This window comes from Aphelocoma coerulescens, chromosome 26 (assembly GCF_041296385.1).
Source record: "Aphelocoma coerulescens isolate FSJ_1873_10779 chromosome 26, UR_Acoe_1.0, whole genome shotgun sequence".
In the NCBI taxonomy this organism is placed as follows: domain Eukaryota; kingdom Metazoa; phylum Chordata; class Aves; order Passeriformes; family Corvidae; genus Aphelocoma; species Aphelocoma coerulescens.
In genome coordinates, this window is record NC_091039.1 from 2,901,693 (window position 1) to 2,928,223 (window position 26,531).

Genomic DNA, 26,531 nt, shown 5'->3' on the forward strand with positions numbered 1-26,531 from the left:
ATGCGACATTCCCATGCAGGAACACAAGCATTCCCCACCACATCCCCGCAGCTCCCACCCCTGGCCACTGCCCACCTGGGAGCTGCAGAGAGCTCTTACCTGCACTCCTTCTCTGTCAGCTTGGATGGGTCTGTGCACATGTAGAACTTGCCCTGCATTCAACAGAGACCAGAAGTGGTGTTGCTTTGACTTCAGAAGCCCTGGGGAGTTTTGACTTTTTCCCAGCCCTCAGTCAGTCTCTCCCCCACCATCTCCATGCAGCCTCCCACCCTGGCCCACCACCACCACTGGCCTCCCCACTGTGCCTGCCAACACAGCCCGGTTCACAGGGGGTTTCCAGAGTCATGGCAGACCTGGGGTCAACCCCAGGCCGAGATCAAGAAACACTGCCTCGTTATGGGAACAAAGCTTCCATGGCCCTGAGCTGAGGCCTACCTAGCTCACCCTATCTGGGAGTCAACTATTTGGAAAATAGGGAAGAAAGCAGTGACCAGAGAATTAACTAAAATCTACGGTATGCTGACAGGTCTGCTCAGTCTGCTGGGTGTCCTGAAAGCTCTTCCCACATCAGCTCAGAATTTAAGCTCAGTTATTAGAATAAAACTGAGCTCAGCCAGGGCCAGCTCTGCCTTAGAGCAGCCGAGGCCCAGAGAGCAGGAGTGGTGCCCTGAGAAAGGAAACCCTTCACAATCAAAGCACAGAGGAAATCAGTCAGAAGTACCAGCTGCCTTAGAAAGAGGAAACTGAGGCACGAAGTGAGGTGAGGCAGTTGGCCCCTTTGCAGGTGCAGGGCCTGGCAGTACCCTGGGTGCTCCCTGCCCTCCTCTCACTGCCAGGCCTGGAGCAGGCGGGTCCCCTCACAGAGCACCGAGAGCACAGCCTGTGCTGACCCCAGCACCGGCAGACACCATCCCCAGGTGATGGCCAGGACAGCCTGGCCAGGATGTGCTCGAGCAGAAGGTCCCTCCTGCCCACCTGGGGCACCGCTCACCTTGAAGAGCTGAACGCCGATGCAGGCAAACATGAACTGCAGCAGTGTCGTGACAACCACAATGTTACCTATGGTCTTGATGGCCACGAACACACACTGGACCACGTGCTGCAGAGGTGAAGGACAGTGCAGGTGTGACCACGTTTGGGGCAAGCCCCTGCTCTGTATCCCACACCCAAGAGCAGAGGGAGCGGGCAGAGCCCTTCACAGACGGGTGGTGGGAATCGGGAACAGGGCACGACGCCTGCCACATACCCACGGGAAGAGGCTCCCCAATCCCAGCCTCTCACTTACCTTCAGCCCCTTCGCCCTGTTAATGGCTCGCAGAGGCCTCAGCACCCTCAGCACCCGTAGGATCTTCACCACAGAGATGGTACTGGACCTGGGGAGGAAGGCACAGCTGAGACGAGGTGACCTCCCTGCCCAGGCCAGGCTGGCACAGCCATGGAGGGCAGGCTGGGGCCAGCAGTGAGGGACAAGGGATGGCAGAGACACGCGGATGTCACCGGCCATCACCCCATATAAGGCCAGGTGACACTGGCAGCTGCAGAAAGCAGATCCAAACTGAATTTCTACCCATAGACCTTTGACACTCAAGGAGTGTCCTTTGACCTCCTTGACCTTTGGCACTCAAGGAGTTTGCGGGCAGCTGTCCGTGTCCCCTAAACGTGACATTACAGACACATGGGCAGCCATTGGGCCAGCTGCTCCTCCTCCACCCACCATCCCCAGCTGCCCCACCAGCCTGAAGAGACCAGTGCCCACTCTGTGGCACATGGAGGTGCTTACTCGATTCCCATGGAGATGAGGGAGACAGCGACCACCAGTAAGTCAAGGATATTGAAGGAGTTCCTGCAGAAGGAGCCTTTGTGCAGGAAAGCACCGTAGGTTGTCATCTGGGGAGCAGAAGGAGTTAGGAAAGGGGCCAGGCAGGGCTCAGGGGCATGGTCCCTCCACAGGGGGAAGGGTGGACAAGGCACAAGGCCCCAGCTCCATGGCCTGGGGATCCTGTCCTGCTCAGACCTCTGCAGGTGGCTTCAGGTGGAAATCCTCTGTGCAACACTGGCTGGAGACAAAACTCTCCCAGTCAGTCAGCAAATTAAAGAAGAGAATAGTAAAGACTCTTGGAGTGGAACAACATGTGGCAGCAGCTTGGATTATGACTTTGGTCCACAGGTTTTCACTGCTTTCTCTTTCTCTCTTCTTCTTAATGGCACATCAGAATGAAAATGCTGGTGCCACAGCTGATGTGTCCCCGTGTCACAGCACAGCTGACTTAGCTGCTGGACCCCACTAGAGAGGACACATGGCCTCTGGGACAGGTCATGCACTACCCAGAGTGCATGAAGGAACTCTCGGGGAGGATCAGCTGGCAGCTCCTCCTCACTGAGATCTTCAGGAGCATGAATGCCTAAAGAGTGTGAGTGTCCACGGCCACAACAGTCTAGACCTATGTGCTTGGCCATGCTTATGGCAGGACCATGGGGCAAAGGACTCACCTTCAAGACAATTTCGACTGTGAAGACAGAGGTGAAACCGATGTCAAAGTATCCGAGAATCTGGAGACAGAGACACCAAAACTGGATGAGATTTGGGTGACCTGGGAAATGCGTCAGTGTGTTCAAACATCCTGGAATTGTCCACTCTGTGGACTGGAGAGCCCGTCCAGCTCAACAGAGTTTCTAAATCCAGTACCAAGAAGACTCCTGAACTTTTCCCATCTTTGCTGATTTTCTCCAGTGCATGATCCAACCTGCAGCTGAGACAAAGCTCTCCCTTTCCAGGTGAGTTAGGCTTGACCTGATTCACCTGAAAGCATCTGATCCCCAAAAACCCCAAGTGCCCTGGGAGGCTGTCTCATGTGAGATCCCCCAGTCCCTGCCAGACCCATTGGTACCTTGCAGGACAGGAGCCATGGCTCCCACCACTGCATGCCAGCAGCATCCGAGGGCACTGCACACACCAAAGATCCAGTTTGCCACCTCACAGCATGTCTCTTTCCCCAGTAAGTCACCACAGCTTCAAACCAAAATAATCTTGCACACCCTGTCTGGTGGATCTCTTCACCCAGAAGTAAACTGAGACATGGAGCAGTAAAACGCTGTCCCAACTGCACCCTGAATGGAAAGCACATCCAGCCTTTCCTGCCGGAGGGCACTGCCCTCCCAGGGGCAGGGCTGGAATCCCAGGCTAGGCATAGCATCTGGCAAGTAAGTCCCTGCTTGCTGGGGAGCTGGGAGTCTCCATGAGGTCTCCCCCACCCATCCCAACCCTCTACATCTCCGTGGGCACCTTGTTGCGGAAGGACTCGGCCCGGATGGGATCCTCAGCTGCCAGGGAAATGCTACTGAGCAGGATGAAGAGCAGGATGAAGTTGGTGAACCAGGTGGCATTAACAGTCCTGTGGCACAGGACCCGAAACCTGCCAGGGACAGAAATGCCTTGAGATGCTGCAAGGGGCCAGAGGGACATCAGACGGGGTCATGGCAGCCTGGCAGAGGGTTATGGCTAACCCCTGAGCACAGGAAGGCCCTAGGCATGGAAGGATGTCTGTGAGCTGGTTCCCTTCAGAACTGGCTGTCATGCACAAACAGGGCCCCGCTGTGAACACTTGGTGCCAGAGGCACCTGGGCCATGCCTGGCCCTACAGGGCAGGGACAAGGGCCTGTGCCTACTTGTTGGTTGGGCTGAAGATGAAGAAGGAGCTGGCTTCAGGCATGGGCACAGCCTTCTCCTTCAGCTGTAGCTCTGCAAGGGGACGTGGCCGAGGACTCAGGGGGATTTCGGGCTCATCTTCCTCATCATCACCTGCAGGGTGGCCACAAGAAGGGAAAAGAAAAGAATCATCCAGAGTGGGAAACGGAATACAACCTCATGGACAAGCTTCAGATCCCATGATCCTGATCTGGCATGCAAGCCACAGGGACCTCAGTACCCCAAGGCTGGTGAAAGGTCACCACATCCTTTGCTCCTCACACACATCCCTCTGCAGTGCCTGCCCAGCCTTCCTGCTGCCCTGCCAGGGACAAGTCTTACCTGGGAAGTCTGCAGAAGGGTAGGGGTCTTTGATCTCATTGACATTGGATTCAAATTCATCCACTTTCAACTGAAACAAGGGAGAGACAGAGAGGAGGATGTGCAGCTGCATGTGCCAGCTGGCTAGACCCTCTCATCCTGGAAGCCATGTGGGACAAGCAGCATCTCTACATTTGGCCAACAGAGCACCAGGCACATGGAGTGCTGGCCCAGGCTGGAGCCAGGTGAGGGGATGCTGCAATCGAGGGAAAGAGGATGGGAAATGGGAATGTGTGCTGAGCAAGAGCCTGGAGCCGGGTGAGGGGATGCTGCAAGCAAGGGAAAGAGGATGGGAAATGAGAATGTGTGCTGAGCAAGAGCCTGGAGCCATGCAAATATGCCAGGGGTGGAGTAAGATATGGAGCAACTCCTGTGTGAGTTTCTAAGGGCATCTCTGCAAAGTGGACAGGACAAAGCTGCTGGCCAGATGCTCCTCAGGGGCAGCTCAGCACGCAGCCAGCACGGCTGAACAGAGGGGGTTGCCTATGGGGGGGCTGGTGTGGGCATAAGGGAGATCTGGGATGCTGCTGACTTGCTTTGCTCCACTCCACACTGGTGTGCACCAGACCATCTCAGCCACTGACCACTGGCTGTGGGCAAGGAAATGGATCGGAGAAAAAGGATCCCCAGCAATGGAGCTGTGTCACCAGGCAACGTGTCCTGCCTGGGCCCAGAGAGCCCCCATCACCAACAGCACCCACCACCAGTGGATGCTACAGCGAGGAGTGATTCTGGTCAAGAGCCCAGACCCAGGCTGGCTCCAAGCCTTTGTCTATCCTGGCTGGCGGGAGAAGGAGCCTGGGCCCTCCCCAGGAGCTCTCCAAGGTTCACCTCCACCAGAACTGACCTTGGCTGTTGTGGGAATCCCTTCTCCCTTTGCTTTCTGCTCCAGTTTCTTTGCCAGCATCTGCTTCTCCTCTTCAGACTTCTCTGGGTAACCTCTAAGCAGAGAATAGGGGAGAGCAGGAACTGAAGTTTGGGCAGGGGCCACAGGAAAGGTCATTCTGTCCCCTCACACCCAAGCACCTCACTTGGGAGCTCCCATGGCTGGGGATGGCAGCGCTCACCTGGACATCTTCCGCCGTTTGCGTTCCTCTGCTTTGGCCTTCTGGGCTAAAGTCAGGCTCTCAGCCTCAGCCAGGTTATCGACGGCGATGGCCAGGAAAACATTGAGGAGGATATCTGGGAGAACAGTGCTAAGGACACGGACTTGGTTCCTGTCTGGAGGATGTGGCCAGAGCCATCCATGGTCTCGTGGGTGCCCTTAGAAACCCTCCAGGAGCTTGGTCCTTGTGATAACCCTGGCTGGTGATCCCTAACCAGCATCGATCCCTTGTGAGCACTGAGCTCTGAGCTGGCTGCCCTCTCTGGCTGAATCTCTGCCTGCCAGACATCCAGACCTGCTCCAGATGTGCTTTCCTCCAGACCCCAGCCTTCAGCCACCACCAGTGCAAGCCCTGAAGCCCATGGTTTATTCCACTGCTGTTCAGAACCGAAAAGCTTAAGGCAAGCACTGAAACACTGAGGGGAGCCCCTGCTTCCCCCCTTCCCAGTCCTGTGCAGCTGATGCTATGGGGCTGGGTGCAGGGGGCCTGGGCCTGGCTTTGCAGGCAGAGGATACAGTTCCCACAAACAAAGAGGATGATGAAGTAGATGCAGACCAGCATGCCAGGAAAGGATGGGCCCCCGTAGGCCATGATCCCATCATACATGATGGAATTCCAGTCCTCTCCAGTCAGGATCTGGGAGCAGAGCAGTAATAAAGACTCAGGAGCATTCACAGCAGAGTATGACAGAACCCCACAGACTGATCCTACCTGGCTGGTTCCAGCCCCAAACCTTTGCAGCTCCTCCAGCCCCATGGTCAAATCCTCCTTTCTGCTCAGCCCTGAACCTGAACTACTGCTCATGACTCCAGTTGCATTTTCCTGTTCCTGTCCCAAAGCCACATCACCCCCACAAACCCACATCCCCCTGAGACCTAACTCCTGCCTGGAGACCCCCCAGCCCCCTGCTGCCCTTCCCACAGCCCCAAACCTGGAAGACACTGATGAGGGCCTGGGGAAAGTTGTCAAATGTGCTGCGGCGCACTTCCATGTCCTCGAAATCAAACTTGCCCCCAAAGAGCTGCATGCCCAGCAGGGCAAAAACTATGATAAAGAGGAAGAGGAGGAGGAGCAGAGAGGCAATGGAGCGGACTGAGTTGAGCAGAGAGGCCACCAGGTTGCTCAAAGATGTCCAGTACCTGGGAAGAGGAGAGACAGGGGCATATGGGAGGTGAAAGAGTGGGGAAGGCTGTGGGGCAGGACCAGGCAGGCACAGGGAACCTAGCCAAAGGGATCTGCCAGCAGCCCAACAAGGGGGACTCTGGACCCAGGCTGGGCTCTGGGACTGCTCCAGGCAGGCTCCAAGAGGAAGAAACGAAGCTGCAGACATGGTGTGACAAGCAAGATAACGCTGCTGCCTGCACCGGGCACCAGCAAGCAGGATGGGGAAGAGGGGTGAACACAGTGGGTTGGGGCCACAAAGAAGAGCTACGAGTCCTGGCCCACAGCACCCCCATTCACAACATCCTAGAACCCAGAGGTAGAGTGGGGCCTCAGCTCTGTCCTACTTGCCACTCCCAGTAAACCATGGCCTGGAGACAAATCCCCAGCTCGGCCTTGTTCCTCCACCCAGCAGCCACCAGCTCTGTTCACGCTGCAGCCTCCCCTGGGGACAGGGCCAGTGATGCCCAGGAATGGTGAGTGATGCCCGGGCACCGTGAGCTGCCAGTACCCACGGCTCCCTCCCCAACCTGGTGATCTTGAAGATGCGGAGGAGTCGGATGCAGCGCAGCACGGAGATGCCCAGCGGGGACAAGGTGCCCAGCTCCACGAGGATGGTCTCCAGGATCCCCGAGCACACCACAAAGCAGTCGAAGCGGTTGAAGAGCGACATGAAGTACTGGCGCAGCCCCAGCGCGTACATCTTCAGCAGCATCTCGGCCACAAAGAGGGCGAGCAGCAACCGGTTGGCATTGTCTGGGGTGGGAGATCCAGCCTGTCAGAGCAGGGGCCTCAATCCCAGCATGGCTGGGCAGGCAGGGAAGGAGGGCAGTGCTGCTCACCCTCCTCTGGCCCACCCAGCCCTGAGCTGCTGGTTTTTCGCAGACCACACGGGAGGAAGGCGAGGGGGTGATGTGCAACTGCGTGCTTGTGTGTGAGCACGTGGCTGTACAGCACCTGTGAGTCCTTGCAGGGTGGGCACGTGGGGTGTGCGTGTGCACGTGGGGCTGAGCTGTGTGTGTGTGTGCACACCTGTGCTCCATGGGTGTGTGCAGGTGGGTGGAGGTGCAGTGGCCGCACTGCTCAAGTGCGTGCCACGTGTGTTCATGTGCAGAGGTGCCATGGACACACTGTGTGTGTGCTCACCAGGCAAGATCATGTCCCTAAGAGTACACACGCATGGTCAGTGTGAGTTGTGTGGTAACAAGGCTCTGTGTGTGTCTAAGAGCCTCTGTGCCGTGCTGCTGTGGCTGTGCGCTCACAGCAGTTCACACAAGTCTCTGGGGCAGCAGGGTGTCCTGGGCCCTCCTTCTCTCTTAGGCTCTTTGCTTACCTTGCACTTGTGTCAGCCAGTCTGGCTGTAAGTGGTGCTCAGAGGCGATGGAGAGGGTGTTCAGTGCCACCATCAGGATGACAAGCCAGTAGAAGAACTTGGACTTCACCACATCCCTGCACTTCCTACGAAACATTCGGTTCCAACGCCTCCACTGACGGCTGGAGAGATGGCAAAGGATCAGCAGAGCTGGCCAGACCCAGGTTCCTGGGCTGTGCCTGCAGGGCAAAGCCACCCCTGCTCCCTCTTCTGGGTGCCTTCCCTGAAAAGGGATGAGGACCACAACCTGCCCCTGGAACTCAGTGCATTCACTCAGGCACTGCAGGTCATTCACCCTCCTGGCTTAATTTTGGCCTCCAGCACCTCTGGCTAGGAGCTGCAGGCACAGCTCCTGAATTACATGCTGTGCTGCACAGGCCATGGGAGGATGCTTGGAGCCTGGTCCCACAGCAAGGACATTGTTCACCTTGAAAAGCTTTTTGCCAGTACCAGCCAAATTCCCTGTTCGCTGCCCGATGTTTGCATCTTCCCCCAAGCACCAGTCCCTGTCTCTCTGCCAGAAACTGGTGGCTGACCAGGAAAGCCTGGCCCAGCTGGGCCAGCAAGTGAGAGGCAGTGGAAGCCCACATACAGATGGTTCAGCCAGAGCACACTTACAAGAAGAGAATCCACTTGTTCATGCCCTCAATTTCATACAAGCTCTCTGTCTCTGACCCTCCTTCATCCGATGCCATCATACCTAGAGGGAAGGACATTTACAGGCTTTTCTCAGAGCCCTTGGGAAGAACATGTGGGAGGGAACCTCTTCCAGAAGTACACCAGGAAGAGCTTCCCCATCAGAAGGGAACTCAAAACAATGCCATCCCAGGGAGTCAGCAACCAAAGGTTGGGCAGAAGGCTTTGATGATCAGGTGCAAACCAAGCACGAGGCACCAGGAATTCCTGCCCTGCAGGAAGAGCAGAGGCAGCCCAGAGATGGACAGCAGCAGGTACCCCAGCATGGAAAAAACTGGGGCCAGTTGGGATCTGAGCAAAGGCTGAACAGAACACGGGCCACAGCTCTGGAAGAGGCATTTTGTCTGTCCCACTGTTTCCCAAGGCTCTCTGCACGCATGCATCACTCAGCTCAAGGCATTTAAAGTGCTTTCACCAGGCAGGGTGGCACGGCAGACACTGTGGCTCTGTGGTAGAGCTCCCCAGGCTTTGCTGAGCTTTTTTTACATGTCTGTATATCCACCTCCTTCCCTGAGGTGGATATACAGGCTAACCCCTTTTAACCTCTTGAAATTGTCAAAGGATGGCAAGAAATTCATGCACCTGCCTGTGTGAGAGCTTGTGGCCCTGCAGGCACCCCTGCGCACCAGGGGCACACGCTCCTCATGGCCATTTAAGTGCCTCTTGCCAAAGGAGACTCAGGCCTTGCTTGGGGTCTGCAGATATTAAATACTGTGGTTGAGGTGGAGGATTAGCACCAGGGATAAATCATTGCTAGTTTGGGTCAGATGTGGCAAAATTATTCAGGAAATTTTAAAAAAAGAGGAAGGAAACTGTTCTGCAGAAGCCAAAGCATTTTGTTTCATGGGGTTTTTAGGCAAAATGAGTCTTTGTGACTTCTTCAGAGATTCCCACCTTGCCTCCCTAGGTGGCCAGCATTAGGAACCCAACCCCCACGCTAAGGCTCTGTGACCAAGCAGAGCTGGTACCTTCTCCCCTGGCCCGATCACTGTCCATGACCTCTGCGTGGGTGATCCAGTCCATGTAGCCCTTCAGATCCTCCTCCAGCTGCTGCTTCTCCCGCAGCTTCTGGAACGTGCCCCGCGACTTGGCCTTCTCGCGCTCCTTGGTGAACTCGCTGCCACAAGGCAAGCAGCACAGGCTCAGGGGATGGCGTGGAGCTCAGGAACCACAGCTCTGTGCCAGGCCAGCCCTTGCAGAAAGTCCTGAAGTACCCTGCCACCAGTGCTGCCCCTACACTGCTCCAGTGACTTTCCTCTTTCTTGGCCCACGATGCAGGGTCATGGGGCCATCACCTGATGGCAGGCAGGGCTCCTTCCCACCACTGCTGCTCTTTGGGAGCTCCTCGCTGCAGGGTGCTGCAGCTGGACACCAGATGCTGGAGGCCAGGGCAGTTCCCCTGTCCTGCTAAGCAGCAGAGTGGGGTCTCACCCATCCTGGGGCCAAAAATGTGCCCCAAGCTCTCCACATGGAGAGAAGGTAAGCTCATCACATGGCAGGTAAACAGGATACTCTTTTCATTGTAACATGGAAAGGACAGGTCTGCCAATGTCCTTGCCCACTCTTCCTGCTCTCTTTCAATTAATTTCTTTTCTCTCCTGGTATCTGGCAGGACTGTGGACCTGCTGCCCAGCTGTGCTGGTGGTGCCACGTGTTAGTAATAGGTCTCAGACATGGTAACAATAATTTTCCTGATCTCAAACATAATTTAGCTGTATTTGCAAAATTATTTCAGAACCTTTACCATGCCAGCAACTTACTCCAGGATCAAATGACTGTAGTTCAGCTTGTCCTGCTGTTACAGCCAACCCTATACAAGAGTCAGGTTCCTGTGGTTTATCTTGTGCTTTTTAACTTTTAGTTATAGTAACACCCAATTTGTTTTAATGTTGCAGTGGCATGGCTCTTGTCATACTGGAGGCCTAACAAATCCACGTAATTAGGGTATAACCAACCCTGTGAACTAACAGAGATGACAAGAGTGATCCACTTGCACAAACAAGGATTGAAACACATAAAAAAGACCCTGACCCTACACAGACTTGAGGAGAAAAGCCCCCCTCACTTCCCAGGACAACACATATTTCCAAGCAACAAAACTGGGATGGTAGCAGTCCCACAGCAATGCTTGGTAGGTTGAGTGTAACATCTCAGGTTTTAACTGTACCACTGGGGGAATTAACACTAATTGAATTTGGCCTAGATTGTCATAACAGACTGATGACAGCTCATTGGTGTACTTGGACGAGGCTGTTGAAGCAGTAATTAGACTAACAATCATTCTCTTGGATCCCTTGCACTCATCAAAGATGTTCTCCTTAGGCTGGCCATGAGAAAACTGTGTGTGCTCACAGCAGGAGGGCAGCTGGAGGGACCAGTGAGGAGTGTCCAGACCCACAGCCGTGGAGTGACCACTGCTGCTTGCTCAGCTCCTTTTGCTGGGTGTGCTGGCAGAACCCACGTGCTCCCAGGCTGGGCTTGCTGACAGCTGCTTGTGCCACAGGGAAAAGATTTCTGTGTTGAGTGTTGAGCTAAAACATCAGAAAGCCGTGGACACTAACAAAAAACGTAACTCACGGCTCAGTGTTTCTAAGCATGCAAAACCAAAAAAGGGTGAGGAATGAGAGAGGAAAAAGAACAGAACTTTTCCAGGCTTCTTTCTTGTATAGTTAAAACTCCTCTGCTGGCAGAAAGGGTAGGGTGGCACTTACCCACTGAGCACCCCCAGCACCAGGTTGAGCACAAAGAAGGAACCAAGTAAGATAAGGCTGACAAAGTAGATCCAGGGCCATTCATTCCCCATGGCGTCATTTACCTGGCAAGGAGAGATGCAGGTGAAATATTCTGAAGGCACTGTCCGCTGTCTGTTTCCCCTTAGAGCCCCTCAACAGCCTCTGGGGTCTTTACCCCCTCCAAAGAGAGTGCTTGGGATGGTGGCACATAAACCTGGCTCCAAGTCCTGGCTGCCTAGAACACTGTGTCTGGTTTACAGCTGGACTCAAGCATTTTGGGAGCAGACTTAAACATCAGCCCCAAGCCTAAGCTTCAGCACGACTGTCTCCCAAGAACTGCAAAACATGGGCTTTGCTGAAGGAGCATCCACCAGGCATTGCTGTGCCTGGCCCACACGAGGGTGGGAGCTGGAGAAATCTCCTGTCTACCTGGAGAGCAAGGACAGCTTAGGCAGTGCCTGCAGGGACGCAGAGACATGACTGGTGTGTTATGGGATGTGCATCTCAGTAGGAAGGTTGGTGGGGGCAGGAAGTCTTTCACTGGCAGAGCCCTGCCACGGGGTGCTGTCTCCAGGAGGGCATTCCCTGCCCTGAGCCAAGACCAGCATCACCTCCACCAAACTGGGCACAAAGTGCTGCAGCCTACCCAGTAGAGAACTTCAGTCCAGCCCTCCATGGTGATGCACTGGTAGACAGTGAGCATGGCAAAGCCGAAGTTATCGAAGTGGGTGATGCCATTGTTGGGCCCTGGCCAGCCACTGCGGCACTCGGTGCCGTTGATGGTGCAGTGTCGCCCGTGGCCGGAGCTGGTGCACGGGGCTGGCTTCTCTGATGCCACCGTGGCAATCACATCTGAGGAGCAAAGCCATGGTGTGAGCAGCAGGTCAGGCCAAACACAGCAGCCCCCACTTCCTCCCGTTCCAAATGGGGCCTCTTTCACCACCGCTCACGCCCAGCTGCACGCTGTTTCACACATCCCTCAGTCCTGCCGCGCTCCCAGGCCTGATGCTGGCAAGGCCACGCTTTCTGCTGAACACAGAATCCCTGCAGTCTCACAGCAGCCACACAGAGACACCTCTGCTGCATCCCCCCACCACACTCTACCTGTCCCAAGGTAGTAGCAGGTCTTGTGCATCCGGCCCTTGAAGAGCTCCTGCCCGACGATGGCGTAGATGATGATCATGAAGAGGACCAGCAAGGCGATGTGGAGCAGGGGCACCATGGCCTTGATGATGGAGTTCAGGACGACCTGAAGGCCTGCACAAAGATGAAGGGAGAGGAGGTCAACCACTTCCTAAACAGCTTTGGGTGCACCTTGCATCCCTGCCAGCCCACCAACAAGCAGCCTTTGAAATGCCCCTTGCCAAGGGAAGAGGGGCGCAGGTGGGGCGGGACTGAAATCTCTGAAGCAGGAAATCCTTTCTTCTACCCACCATGAAAACACGTGGAAGAGCACAACAGAGCCAGGCAGTGCCAAAGGCTGCTTCATGCCCCTCCCTTTGTTCTGGTGCTCATCCTGGCTGTATTCACAGCAGTTACAGAAGAACAAGATCCCTGCTCTGAGAAATTCGAGCGAGATCCTGGCCACGCAACGGCACTGACGCTGAGCCCTGGAGGCAGCCACATGTGTGCCAACCTGCAGATCCCCAGGGCTGACAACTACCACCTGGAGGAACAAGCAAGAACCTGTGCCTCCTTTACACCTACTTCGTGGCTGGGCTTGATCCAGCAGCAACAAGAAACCCGTCCCATGGCTCCCCACCCTGGCCAGGCCCAGAGGTCCCGTCCACCCACCAGCCCTTCCTGACAGCAGGGCACCCAGCACCCACTCGGCACTCCGGACACCAGGCGCAGGGGTCTCAGCACACGGAACGCTCGCAGGGCCTTCACGTCAAAGCCGCCTTTTCCCCCCGAAGGCCCTCCCTGCTTCACGTTGACCTGCTCCAGGGTCACGGTGATGAGCCTGAAAGAGCCAGGGCATAGGGAGGGAAGGAGGAGAAGCAGAAGGAAGGACAAGGAAAAAGAGAAGGGCATGAGAATGGAGACCAAGAAATTTGAGCTAAGGATTCAGAGCTCTGCAGGCAGAAAAGCGAGGCCAGGACTGCCAGCCGTGCTCAGCCTCACCCAGGGGGCAGCTCTTGGCAAGTTCAGCTCCTGGGCACAGCTCCACTGCCTGGGACCTCCCACCCTGTGTGCAAACCCTGGAGGACCCCATGCCACCCCCTTTCTCCAGGGCAAGGAGACCTAAGAGGCACGAAGGAGTCAAGACAGGAAGAAACAGGAGCGAGAGAGGATCCCAGTGGATGTCAGAGCAGGAAAAGGGAGCCCATGGGAGAAGGCCATGAACTTAGTCAAGGAGTTATCCCCAAACACATTCCAATCACCAGAAAAACCAGTCCCTGACTGGCTGTGGAACAGGCCTGGCACAAGCTGAAAAGCAGCAGCCTTCCCACTTTTCCTTACCCTAGAGTCACAATGGAAAAGTCGAGCACATTCCAGCCGTTCCGGAGATAGGCATCCGTGTGGAAAAGAAAGCCATAGGCAATTATCTTGAGCATCGCCTCGATGGCAAAGAAGATGAGGAAGGCATATTCGATCTTCTCCTGGGGATTGCAAAGGCAAGCAGGAGAGAATGCTTCATCAGACCAGTCTGTCACCTCCCCTGGTGTCCTCACCGTGCACAGTCACCCCCCTGTGACTCCGGCTCAGTCCCTGCTGCCACCCCATCTGCACCCCCCTACACACCCCAACCAGCACCCTGGGGACAAGGGGTGGCATGCTGAGCCACCACATGCCACTCCCTGGCCTGCAGCATGGCCCCCCATCCCTTTAATGTCCCCCTGCCACTCTCTGGCCTGCAGCATGGCCCCCCATCCCTTTAATGTCCCCCTGTCACTCCCTGGCCTGCAGCATGGCCCCCCCATCCCTTTAATGTCCCCCTGCCACTCCCTGGCCTGCAGCATGACCCCCCATCCCTTTAATGTCCCCCTGCCATTCTCTGGCCTGCAGCATGGCCCCCCATCCCTTTAACAGCCCCTGCCAGGACCCTGCCCTGAGCCTATTCCTACAAACTGCTCCAGCAAAGCCACCTAAAGGTGCCTGGCCCAGGGCACTGCTCCTCTGTGCCTCTCCTCCCTGCTGCTCATCTCTCATTCCCTCCCAGCCTTCCTCCTACAGGCAGCACTGACCTCACCTTCTCATCCTCTCCAGCTGAGGGCTTGCTGGGTCTGTTCTGGAGACCCTGCACAGTCCCTGTGGGACAAGCCAGCTGTATCAGGCATTCCCTTTTCCCTGGGATGATAAGGAAGCTCCCAGGGAATGGAGGCCTTGGGCTCAAGACCTCCTGCCTAATGCCAGACATTTGCCTGGCAAAGTGACCTGCTAGAAACAGGCCTGGGGCTCACTGGGCAGAGGTGCTGCACCCCCTCCCAGGCAGGACCTGGCACCCCACTGCAGGGGCTTGGCACAGCCCTGCAGCTGCAGGGCCAGGATGGCTCATCTGTCCCTGGAGCGCAGCCAAGAGCTGCCTGTGCCCAGCTGGCTCTGCCCATCACTGCCATCCCTGCCCTTGCTGCCCATGTCCCTTCCAGACTGGGATTAAAAGCCTTCTGAAGCAGCCAGGTGGATGGGGCTATTTATATTTCTGGTGTTCCCCAGTCCCTCTCCTCAGCCTATATCCCCTGAAGGGCAAAGAGCATCCCTGCTTGGGATCTCCAGGGAATTGCCCTCAGCAAGGCACAAACGTCTCTCTGAAACCAAACTGGGAGTGGGTCTCCACTGGGGAATGCTGCAGTGCTGCGAGCACACCTTCCTCCCAGGGTCCCCATGCCCTGCCAAATGGAAAATCCTCTCCTTTTACAAAGCCAGGGCCAGAGCCCAAGACAGAAGCATTGCTCGTTCAGTTACCATGTCCAAAAGCAGTGACCATGCTGCGTGTCCCCAGGTGACTGTCACCCACACAATGCCAGCTTCTTGTTGGCTCTGAGGGCAGAGATCTTGGCATTGCCTCTGTCTTCAAGGTTTTAGCTATGGCAACTCAACACTGCTCACCTCCCACCCTTAGGGGACAAATGCCCCCTGGACTGTCCCCCAAAGCCTGTCCTTGTTAATCCCATGCAAATAAAACCACCATGGGGATCATTTCAGGTACAGAGGGGCTGCAGAGCCATGCCAGCAGCCAGTGGTGTGTCCCCCCAGCTGCAGAGGAAAAGCAGGAAAGCCCACTGCAAGCTACAGCAGCCCTGCAGCTGCTGAGGCTGGGGAGTGTCAGGATCCAGCCTGGAGCGGGATGCAGCTGCTGAGGCTGATGTCAGGATCCAGCACTGCAAAAGTCAATTCCACGTCCTGATTTTCCAGCAGAACAGACTCAAGCTCCAGGGTCTCTCACAAGAAGGGATCTCCCTCTGAAAACCCCTTGCCCAGAATCAAAAGGTGACTTGCTCTTCCTCAGAGCTCCCTTTGAGAAGCCCACAGCAGATGAATGGTGCTTTGGACAGCTTCAAGGGTATTTGCTCATCAGGTCCAGCCAGTGAGCAGCAAGGTTCAAACCTGGGCCAAGGAAGAGGCAGCAGGCAGCCCCCTGCTCCCAGCCACCCTCCCCCAGCCTGGGAGGGACAGAACAGCAAATTCCCAGCTTCTCTGGGCAGCCTGTGCCAGGGCCTCACCACCCTCAGTGTATAACATTTTTTTCTTATAACTAATCTAAATCTACCCTCTTTCAGTTTAAAACCATCACCCTCTGTCCTACTGCAACACACCCTGCTATAAAGTTTGTCTCAATCTTTCTTATAAGCCCTCTCCAAGTACTGGAAGGCTGCAATGAAGCCTTCTCAGAGCCTCCTCTTCTCCAGGTGAACACCCCCAGCTCTCCCAGCCTGGCTCCAGAGCAGAGGGGCTCCAGCCCTTAGAGCATCTTTGTGGCCTTCTCTGGACCTGCTCCAACAGCTCCAGGTCCTTCCTGTGCTGGGAGCCCAGGGCTGGAGGCAGCTCTGCAGGTGGGGTCTCACCTGAGCGGGGCACAGGGCCAGAATCCCCACCAGTACCTGCGTCCCCTCCCTGCTGGGGGGGTGAGCCCAGGCCACGGGTGGCTTTTTGGGCTATGATCAAGTACAGTACTGGCAATTAAACTTACATGGCTACAGTACAGCAGCCTAAGCCAGGGCAAACTTAGTGCAGCATCCAAAGACCAGCAGGAAGAAGCTGAAGGATATTTCATCCTGGCAGACTTCACACCAGGTCAGGGACCACACATCCCACACTGGCGCAGACCCCACTTCCTGTGCCCAGGCTGGTTTGAGAAGAAATCACCCAGCGCTTCCTCCAGCCCTGGTGCTGCCCAGGCTGCAGGTCAGCACAGGGACTGCACTCACGGCCCAGTCGCCACCCCGTGCCCACGCCATGAGGGCCACACCGCACACCCTGCACGTGCCATGGACAGACACAGCTCTGCTGGCTTCACTGAAGCCCTGGCCAGCTTCTGGCAGCTGGGGACCCACACTCTGTGCCACTGCCACCCACTGTCCCCTCCTCACCCCAGAACTCAGGGCTGGCTCCCCACTGAGGGATGCTTAGGGCAGGGCACAGGGCTGTCTGGCACAGCTGGCATTGGGGGTGTGAAGAGCCAAAAAGCCATGAGGAAGAGATACAGGTCTCTGTAACACTGTGGGCACACAGGAACCCCACCCATGGTGCTGGATGAGCCGTGGAGCAGCAGGGTGACAGTGTGCACCACGCTGATGTGACACAACATCCCAGACACAGCCCCAGCCTGCTCAGCATCGTCAGCTCCCAGGCCCAGCAGCCACACGGGACTCTGGAACGAGCCCCACTTTATGTCCCTTGATGCCTTAGGTTTTAACTTTTATATTTTTCAAATCCTGTACTGCCCAGTGTGTAACTCTGAAGTTTCTTGCAGCCTGTTGACTTCTGCTCTCTCGTGCTTGGTAGACATAACAAAGCCTCTCCAGGCCTGATCTTCAAGGACACCCAGACTGTCCTGGGCCCAAAAAGTATAAACCAAAAGCCTCTAAAGGGGGGTAAGCCTGGGGAAATAACATCATTAACTGAAGCTTTAATTGGAGAATTAACCCTGCTATGCAAATGAACCAAACCTATAAAAGGGTGAAGAACTCATGACCTGTCATCCATCTCAGGGTCCATTTTGAGAACAGCCTCTGGCTCCCCAGGGGTACCTTTGAAGGCCTTTCAAATAAATACCTACCTTTTTTACCTTACTCCTGTCTAGTCTCTGCTTTTAGGTGGCCTCTCAAGGCATCACCTGGGGCCCTCTCCCAGGGAGCAGGGGAAGCAGGGTTTGAATGGTCTCCCAGCTGGGCAAAGTGGGGCATAGGCGGTGAGGGCACAGCATGACCACAGGTGGAGAGCTACACCTGCTACATTCACCTGCAACAAGACCTCACAGCCCTCACACTCCCCATTGACTCCTCCAAACTGTCCCCAGCCCTCTGCCCTTCTCTGTGCCTTTTGCTCCTGTGCCCTGCACCTCCCCCTGAGCCTCCCAGTCCCAGCTGGGCCCTTCTCCCCTTCTCCCCTGCAGCTCCAGCCCACCCTAATAGAAACATTTTCTGGAGGTGCAGCAAGGGGTTGACCAGGACACAGGCACGGGATGCCAGCACCAGGACATGCAGGACAGGGAGCTGCACTGCTCAGGTCTTTCTAAGCCCTTTGTAGACATAAAACATCTGTAAAGTTGTTCCCCAGAGGCTTGCAGCAACCATCCTCTGCAAAACAGAGCAGCTCAGAGTCCTTCTATTCCCCTAATGGAGGCGAACAAAACCCTGTAGATGTGAGACAGAGAAGGGGACAGGACAGGTAATGCATGGAAATACATTTACAGCAATCTCACAGGATCCCCTTCCTTTGGAAAACAAGATGAAAGTGAGAGCTGGAGCCAAGGAAGTCTCCCCTGAGCGGTGGGAAACCGTGGCACCCAGCTTGGGAAGGGCACAGTGGAAGGCAGGAGGGGTTTGGGACTGCTGCAGACCACAGCCAGGATGAGACATCAAGAGAGACACTTCTGCTCTCCACAATGGCCTCTGTCACAGCACAGGAAGTACTTGGGATGGGAAGATGTGCAGGAAAGAATTTGGGAGAATTTTTGAATTGTTTGCACAGATTTTTTAGAGCGGGTAGTTGGAGCAGATCATCTCCAGAGGTCACTCCACCCCTAGCTGCTCTGCAATGCTGTGACTTGCCTGCCACATTCTCCAGCCACAGCTCCTCCTTTCCCACAAACAAGAGACACACCAGGGCTGCAGACACAGGAACCAGGAAAGCCATAACCCCCCTACAGCAGCTCTGAGAGTGCAGAGTGGATGGGTCCTACAAGTTGTTCTCCACTGCATCTCCCTCGCTGGCTATCCAGAGCTCCTCACTGCCTCACGTCACACCAGCTGTCCCACAACTGTTCCCACGTCTGTGAGACACCTTTTGGTGGCATTCCCGAGGCTTCTCCCTGCACTAGATGTCTTAGGTCTGCTTGGTTTGAAAAGGCTTTGGTGGGTGCTACCAGCTCAGTCACCAAAACCAGAAGGATTTGACTGCAGCATGAACAAGGGCTCAGTGGTGCCTGTCAGACCCAGCTGGAAGAACAGAAATCTCAAGAAGCTGCAGCCAATCCAGCCTCCTCCAGGGCTGGGAGCAGAGGGGCAGCAAGGTCCCCTTGCTGTGGAGCTGGGGACCACAGGGCAAGGAGGCTGTGGTGTTGTGAGTGACACTCAGGATGAGCAGTGAGCTCTGGAGGGTGAGATGAGAGGGGCCCGGCCCATCTGCCTACCCAAAACCCCAGGGTGACCACAGAGGTGGCCAAGCCACAAGCTGGGCAGGGTGCCAGCCCTTGCCAGTGGCCCCAGGCCAGAGTGAGGGGAAGGAGGGAGGCAGGGGTGGCTCACACAGCTGCATGTGCACCCCTCCAGCTGCCAGCAGCAGAGCAGCAGCAGTTTCTGCAGCTCAGGCATCGAGTCTGTGCGTGCAGACATGCAGGGGTGTTGCCTGTTGTCACAGCTGCCGGAAGGCTCCAGGAGATCCAGGGTGACCCCAAGCTCTAGGAAAGCCACATGCAGTCACGACTCTCCAGCAGCAAGGAACCCATGCCAACCTCCAGGCACAGGCCCCGACAGCTCCTCAAAACCAGCAATGGACCAGCAAACTGTGCTCAGGGACTGTGGGACACGAGTCAGCTGCCCAAATTCAGCTGTTCCTGTGTTCCTGGAGATGCCCATGACACAGCCCTGGAGTGACAGACATCATGCAGGACTCACAAGTAACTACAGCTCTCCAGAGCAGATGAAAAGCTGGGACTCCTGCAACTGCAGGAGACTCCCATATTCCTGTCACCGAGTTGCACCTGAGGCTATGTTCAGGCTTTAAAAACACTGAATTCCCTGACCCCAGGGCTGAGATACAGCCCAAAATGGTGGGATTTTCAGAAGCATACTCCTCAACATCAAACATTCATTCTGCCTGAACAGCACCTAAAGCCATCACGTGTGACACAGCAGCGTGCCTGCACAGAGGCCACTACCTGTGCTGCTTGAATTGTCTTCTTGACAGCCCGAGCTCCAGCTCTGTCCCCCACTCCCTGGGCCCCATGTCCTACCTGGTTCTCCTACAAAGCCCACAGGACTCAGGACAGCTGCTTTTTGGTGGTCTGAAAGGGTGGCCTCCCTCCAAGCAGCCACCCTTGAATCCCACTGCTGGGGAAAAACTTTGAAAAGAGAGTTGGCTTTAAATTAACAGAGTAGATTTAAATATTAGTAAAAAATTCTCCCCTGTAAGGGTGGGGAGGCCCTGGCACAGGGTGCCCAGAGCAGCTGTGGCTGCCCCATCCCTGGAAGTGTCCAAGGCCAGGCTGGACAGGGCTTGGAGCAACGTGGGATAGTGGAAGGTGTCCCTGCCCATGGCAGGGGGTGGAATGAGCCTCCCGACCCAAACCATACAACAATTCTATGATCCTATGAAAACCAGATATTTCAGCGTGTGCAGTGTGTCAAACACCACCCACTGGAACTGCAGGAATGGCTCAACTGCCCTGGGAGATGAACTGTACTCTAAATTCATCTTTATTTCTTCTCTGCTCATGAACAGAGGTCAGGCAGCCAGGTCACACAGAGTCACCTGTATTTTCTTGGGGGAATCCCTGTGAATAACCTGCCTTGCTAAACACACTCTGAAGCTGCTTGCTCCTGGAGTAAGGCATCCAGTGAAAAGCAGTGGGATTTGAAACTCTGGAAACTCAAGTAGAAGTCCCAATAAATGCTGTGAATTATTGAACAAGTTGAAAAGTCAAAATCCTTTCATCAGGGTTGAAGAAAATAATTTGATTCCATTAGGAAAAGATAAAAACAGGGTTAAAAAAACCCTTCTGGATCGAAAGAAATCTAATATAGAAAAAATAATAATGAAATGTGCTGAAATTAAACAACTGTGCTTCTTCCAGGACAAAGCAAAATGGATTCTTAGAAAATTTATGGGTTATTTAATTTCACTGTTTTCATTTTTATGGTATTGCATTTTTTTCACCCCCCAAAAATGAGTGCTGATTAACCAAGCTTTCATGAGCCTAATTCTAAACCCAGTGTAAACTCTGACTGCAACTCTTCCCTGGCTGGTCCTGCACAGAGTGGGGCTGCTCTCCAGGTGTTCCAACCTTGCAGGGAGGCAGTGGCAGCAGAGGTCTCCTAGGAATCCTCTCTTCCTGGACTCTCCTTGCTGAAGAGCTTTGAAGCAGAGTGGCTGTCACTGCTCTGAGGGCCTGGGCTGCAAGAGGCTCCCTGGATGAGAGGGAACCTCAATCCTGCCTCCACAAACAACGTGGGGCAACGTCCTCACTGCCCTGACTCAGTTTCCCCTCATACATTTTGCCTTCTCAAAAATTTCAACGTCTTTTTATAAACTCGACCCTCTCCAGAGAGGATTGGGTAATGAAGAGAGCCAAAAAAGGGACAGGGGGAGATTAAATGCATCACAGCACCTCTCTGCTGCAGGAAAATGCCTCAGCAAGCCTTTCCTCACTACCTGCAGGATGCCCCAGGCGATGGGTCCCTGGCTAAATTCTCAGCTGGGTTTGCTCCTGCAAAGCCACCAGAACGTGGTGACAAAGGGACAGCCAGCAGGGATGAAAGAACAGCAGCCTGGGGCTGCCTCTGGCTCCTGGTACCACGGGCTGCTGGCATGGCAACAGGCTGAAAAATCCCCCAGCAGGGTACAGCATAAGTCATCTAATGTACAATAAATAAAACCAGATGGAATTTCATTCATGCATCACTTGGTCCTTGCCCACCTGCCTCTTGCTCATGGAAGAGGTCCTTGGGCAGCAGGAGCCCCTCTGGGAGCCCTGAGAGGCCGCTGCCACTTCATGGCCTTATCCCCACACGCAGCTGGGCTTCCCCCAGCTCTGCCCTCACTGGGCTCAGCCACATCCCGAGCCCCCCCAGAGGGAAGCCCCCATCCCCACTGGCCCTGTGGATGCTGAAAGCTTGATGCAGAGAAATTTTCCAGCCTTCTGCCAGTATCCATGTGGAAGTTTCGCTTTCACACGCACGCTAGCTGGGAACAGTGAGAGGTTTTTGTAAACAATACTTTTATCTTGCCGCCTGCAGCTTGTTATGCAGTATTGTTAGGATACTGACTGGAGAAATATTTTGAAATGGGTGTTGTAGGGTTTAACCAATCATCCTGAGAGGTGGATGGTCAAAGGACGATAACCTTATGTCATTCAAGTGAACCAGGTTATAGAAACGCGTTTGGAAATTAATAAATAATTCCATCCCCTTCCTCTGGACCGAAGTAGGCCGCCTTTTTCGCCGTCCCCAGTACAACAGCGACATGTCCCCATCTCCTGCTTCCCATGGTCAGCCTGCCCAGCTTTGCCTCTTTAACCTCTCTCCTTAGGTAACTGCACCTACCAAACCCTGCTATGCCCCCCCCCCAGCCAGGGAAGAATCCAAAACCAGTGCAAGGGGTTGGGGAAGCTGGTCAGACTGGCCAGGAGGCTGAAGGAACACGCCAGGAACTGCCCTTCCGTGGGCATTTACCCTGAGGAGCCCCGAAACCAGCAGGAGAGAGCATTTCATTAAAAGGAGGGATTGAGACGTTTTGATTCAATCACCCTCAGTCTCTCAATGGAAATCAATGTGGATTGAACCACAGCAGGGATGTGAAGAGCAGAAAGGAGTGGAAAACTAAAAATAGTGAAGACTGTTGATTTGGGTCACATCAAAACATCGTATTCCAGGAAAACTGGAGCGACTGAGGAAGAAAATGGAATGATTGGAAAGGAGTAATCTTTCTGCCTAACAGAAACAGGTTTTTTTCCCCCTCTTAAATAAAAAGTAACAAAATTAAAATACAGTTTTGAAAGGAAAGGCCAGAAAAATTTATTCCAAAACGCTGAAACAAACCATTTGAGCCTTTCTGGAACAGAATGTTTCCTTTTGAAAGTGTGATTTTAAAAAATCAGTGGGATTTTTTTTATTTTAATTGGCATCAATTCTTCCTTCACATGTACTTCACACACTGACCTGCTGCCTTTGACCTCAGCCCAGAGGTGGTTTCAGCCCCTCTGAAAACCCATTTAGCAGCCACTTCTTCCCATCCCTGCCCCCCTTTGACTGCAGCAGCTTTGGCTGGACCCACACTTGCCCGACTGCACCCCTGGGGCAGCAGATGCCCCCAGAACAGGTATTGCCAGCCTGTACCCGTGTCACACCAAGCGAGCAGCTCTGCAGAGCCCTCGGCCGCCCAGGGCCACGGGCAGGGGTCCCAACTGTTCCTTACCAGGCTGGAGTTGGCAATGTTGGTGTCATCTTCAGGCATGGGCAGGTAGATGGCCAGTGCAACACAGTTGGCAAAGATGGTGAGGAGGATGATGATCTCAAAGGGTCTGAGAGGAAGTGTTAAGGAGTGGAGACAGGAAAGCAAAAGCAGGTTCAATCCCACCCCTGCCCTGTCCTGTCCTGCTGGGGTGTGGGTGGAGAACCAGCCCCCCACGGGGGCAGAGCACAGAGAGCAGCCAGACCTCAGCCTCAGCACATCCTCAGGTGCTGCAGGGCCTGGACACTCAGTGCATGGCTGCTGCAGAGGGTCAGCTGTGGCACAGGACAAAGGGATAGGAGAGCTGGTGGCTTCCCCCTCCTCATCCTTCAGTGAACCACCCCGAAGGGTCAGGACCCGTTTGCATAATGTAGGCACTGAACCTAAGCACCTGCACTCAGCATCCTCGAGGGAGACTCCTTCTGCTCAGGCCTCACAAGGGTTGTATGGCCCTAGCTGGAAGGTATCCAGGGGCAAAACAGCTCATCCAGGGTCTCCTCTGGCAGAACAGCCCCAGGTGTCCTTACAGCCCCAGGAGAGGCAGCGCTCCTTCAACTGTCCCCAGAAGTGCCTGGGGCTGGGAGAGAACAGAGTGCTCAGCCTGGGGACTGTACCACCCCCTTCAAGAGAGAAACTGCTGTTTGACATCTCAGAAGGAAAGGGGTGACTTACTGTTACCCCACGAAGACCCTGGGACAAGCACTTGGTCACTCCCAGGCTCCTGCTGCTGTCACTGCTCTGCTTGGACAAGCTTCAGCTATCACCTTCCTGAAGCCTCCAAAGAGCTCAAACTCTGGCTCCAGGGCCTCATTTGCATCCAGGCTCTCCCTCCAGGGACCCCCACTCTCTGCTTCCCCCAGCACTCTCCCTTGAGGGCTGCCTTGGGCTCTGGTGGCCATACCAGTGTCCAGTCCAGCATCACAGAGCAAGGGGCACCTGGGCAGCATGCCATCCACAATGGCCAGCTGAGCTGGCTGAGTGCTGTCAGCTGTGTCCTGGGCTCATCACAGGCTTCTTCTCCTTTTCTGAACCTTTCTATCCATCAACCTGATGGCACGTTAAAGACTGAAGTCAGCTGGAAAAGCTGCTCCCCTTTGTGGCCAGGTAATGAATGAGGCAGAGCCCAGGGGTTGGAGGCTTCCCTGCCTGCTTGGACAGAGCAAGCCCTCCTTGAAGGGTGACCTCGGCTGGAGCTCCTGTAACTGGAGCTGGAATCCACTTGCTGCTTGTGGTTCTGCGAGTCTGGCACAATTATGAGGTAGAAATGCAGTGGGAATCAAACAGATTGAACCAAAACCCAGACATGAAGTGTGACCAGGTACAGTGTCTCTGCCTCCTGCCACTGACCCAGAGCATCCTCCCCATCTCCTTGTCCTGCAATTTGACTTCTTTCTCTCCAGCGTGCTCCCCCCACACAGCATCCAAGGGTCCCCACATCTCCCTTGCAGCAGGAATTAGGCCTTCGCCTCTTGCAGCTCTGTGGCCCTCCAGGGTACCCAGACTCCTCACCCATCTGCCTTAAGTTCTCCTGGCTGCAAAATGACCTGAAATACCAGAGTGGCGTCACAAAGTGAGACGTGTCCCAACAACCACCAAGCTGTTGGACCAGCTGTCATGCACACAACACCCAGTAAGCTGCACAATTCAGATTTCCTTGTTCTAATGAGCATGGGTTTTTTGAGATGAGAGCAAATTTCAGCATAAAACCCCCTCTGCCTCAAGTCAGCCTGACTTTCCCCCACTCTGGGCTGAGTGGAGTGATGGCACCCACCCTTTAACTACTTGAAAAAGACCCTGGCCTGATGCCTTAGGTTTTAACCTTTATATTTTTCAAATTCTGTACTGCTTGGTGTATGACTCTGAAGTTTCTTGTAGCCTGTTAATTTCTGCTCTCTCATGCTAGGTAGACATAACAAAGCCTCTCCGGCCCTGCTTTCCTAGGACATCAAGACTGTCATAAACCAAAGAGCCTCACAGGGGGGGTAAGCTGAGGGGAAAACTGAAGCTTTCACTGGAGAATTAACCCTGCTATGCAAATGAACCAAACCTATAAAAGTGTGAAGAATTCGTGACCTGGGGTCCATCTTGGGATCCATTTTGAGAATAGCTTCAGGCTCCCCAGGGCGTACCTTTGAAGGCCTTTCAAATAAATACCTCTTATTCCCTTACTCCTGTCTAGTCTCTGTTTCTAGGAGGCCTCTTAAGGCATCAGTTCTTAGGCAGCACCAGAAAGGACATCTTAAGGCATCAGGCCCACTCCTGTGGCTCAGCTTTGTACCCTGACAGCAGCAGCTACACAGCAGTGATGGGCCCAAGGAGCAGGAATACGTACTGCCACACTGAACCCACAGCCCTGGTATCCCCACAGAAGAGGGTCACAGCTAATCTCCCCTCGGCAGCCTGCATGTCCCTGCAGACCATAATAACCCACAGGAACTGGAACGACCCGACCCTGTCACGCCTCGCATACCCTGATCCCTGAGTGAGGGCAGCCAGGTGCATCTGGGTATAAATACAGCCAGGAGCTGGAGAAACCTGACTCCCTGGATCACTTGTCCTGCACAGGTCAGAACCACCTGCACATGCCACCTTTCTGCTGGGGCACCCACTTATCCCCACCCTTCTGTCCTTCCAGAGCCCTGATGCAGGAAAGACCCCCCCCCTGTGCTATGCATTTGCTCTGGCATGTGCTGGCCCCGGAGGAAGAATGTGTTTGAGCCTGCTGGAAGATGTAAGTCCTATTTCCAGCTCCTCCCCTGCCACTCGGGTGCACACACGAGTTCCTTCCCTACTCAGTGCCTGTTTAAGACACAGGCACAGCTCCCTTCTGCGTGCCCACAGAACCATCGTTTCTCTTGCCAGAGACACATAAAATGAGAACCCCCCCAATTTTGGCTCTGGTCCCACTCCCTGAAGGGCAGAGAGTCCCTTTGCAGTACAGGAAAGAGGCCTCCAACTCAGCACCACCAGAGCTGTGAGCATGACCTCATGCCTGCCAAGGGCTCCCTGGGCTCTGGACAAAGCAACATCTCTGGGCATGGTTTTGGTATCCCCACAGCAACACAGCCAGCCTAAAGTGACCAAGCCACCTCCTAGAGTAAAGCCTGGCCAGGGCTGGGATCATCCTGCCAAGGCCAGGAATACAAAGATAAGAGAATATGAGAAAAGTTGTGGTGGAAGAACTTGATTCCATTCCCCAGTCCATCATTTTTGCTAGAGCCCAAATGTTTTGCTGAAAACAAAGTGAAATATTTCATCTCCCACTCTCTTCGTTTACATAAAATACAGGTGAGCAAAGTGATAGTTCCTGGATGCATGGCAGAAACACGACATTTTGGTATTTCTGAGCTACAGTGCCCCAGTGAAAAGGTCAAAAAGCAACACCCAAGCTACAACAGTAAGCCAAAGGCACAAAGAAAGACTATCCCTCTGAACAGTATCACCTACGAAAGCCTTCACCTGTGACAGCAGTACCAGGGAGGGATGAGAAAGGGAGCTGAGAGGACAATCATGTCAGCAAGGATTTGGTGGAGCCCCCCACCAGGGCACAGCACAGCTGTGGGATC

The 26,531-nt window shown here is 54.6% G+C and overlaps 1 protein-coding gene across 2 annotated transcripts in view; it reads right to left on the reverse strand.

The window, feature by feature from the left end:
* The window catches only part of CACNA1S (calcium voltage-gated channel subunit alpha1 S), a 45,934-nt gene that overhangs the window by 18,671 nt on the left and 732 nt on the right, over positions 1 to 26,531 (reverse strand). For both annotated transcript variants that reach the window (XM_068995800.1, XM_068995799.1), the window contains exons 2-23: positions 22,930 to 23,035; positions 13,597 to 13,736; positions 12,963 to 13,096; positions 12,238 to 12,390; positions 11,780 to 11,985; positions 11,113 to 11,216; positions 9,370 to 9,518; positions 8,324 to 8,405; positions 7,667 to 7,827; positions 6,864 to 7,089; positions 6,104 to 6,311; positions 5,688 to 5,808; positions 5,134 to 5,248; positions 4,914 to 5,007; positions 4,028 to 4,097; positions 3,667 to 3,799; positions 3,284 to 3,413; positions 2,491 to 2,550; positions 1,781 to 1,887; positions 1,286 to 1,373; positions 992 to 1,099; positions 100 to 152 (exon numbers count right to left, since the gene is read on the reverse strand). In XM_068995800.1, the coding sequence (XP_068851901.1) occupies positions 100 to 152; positions 992 to 1,099; positions 1,286 to 1,373; positions 1,781 to 1,887; positions 2,491 to 2,550; positions 3,284 to 3,413; positions 3,667 to 3,799; positions 4,028 to 4,097; positions 4,914 to 5,007; positions 5,134 to 5,248; positions 5,688 to 5,808; positions 6,104 to 6,311; positions 6,864 to 7,089; positions 7,667 to 7,827; positions 8,324 to 8,405; positions 9,370 to 9,518; positions 11,113 to 11,216; positions 11,780 to 11,985; positions 12,238 to 12,390; positions 12,963 to 13,096; positions 13,597 to 13,736; positions 22,930 to 23,035 (2,748 nt within the window). The remainder of the gene's footprint in view (positions 1 to 99; positions 153 to 991; positions 1,100 to 1,285; positions 1,374 to 1,780; positions 1,888 to 2,490; positions 2,551 to 3,283; positions 3,414 to 3,666; positions 3,800 to 4,027; positions 4,098 to 4,913; positions 5,008 to 5,133; positions 5,249 to 5,687; positions 5,809 to 6,103; positions 6,312 to 6,863; positions 7,090 to 7,666; positions 7,828 to 8,323; positions 8,406 to 9,369; positions 9,519 to 11,112; positions 11,217 to 11,779; positions 11,986 to 12,237; positions 12,391 to 12,962; positions 13,097 to 13,596; positions 13,737 to 22,929; positions 23,036 to 26,531) is intronic.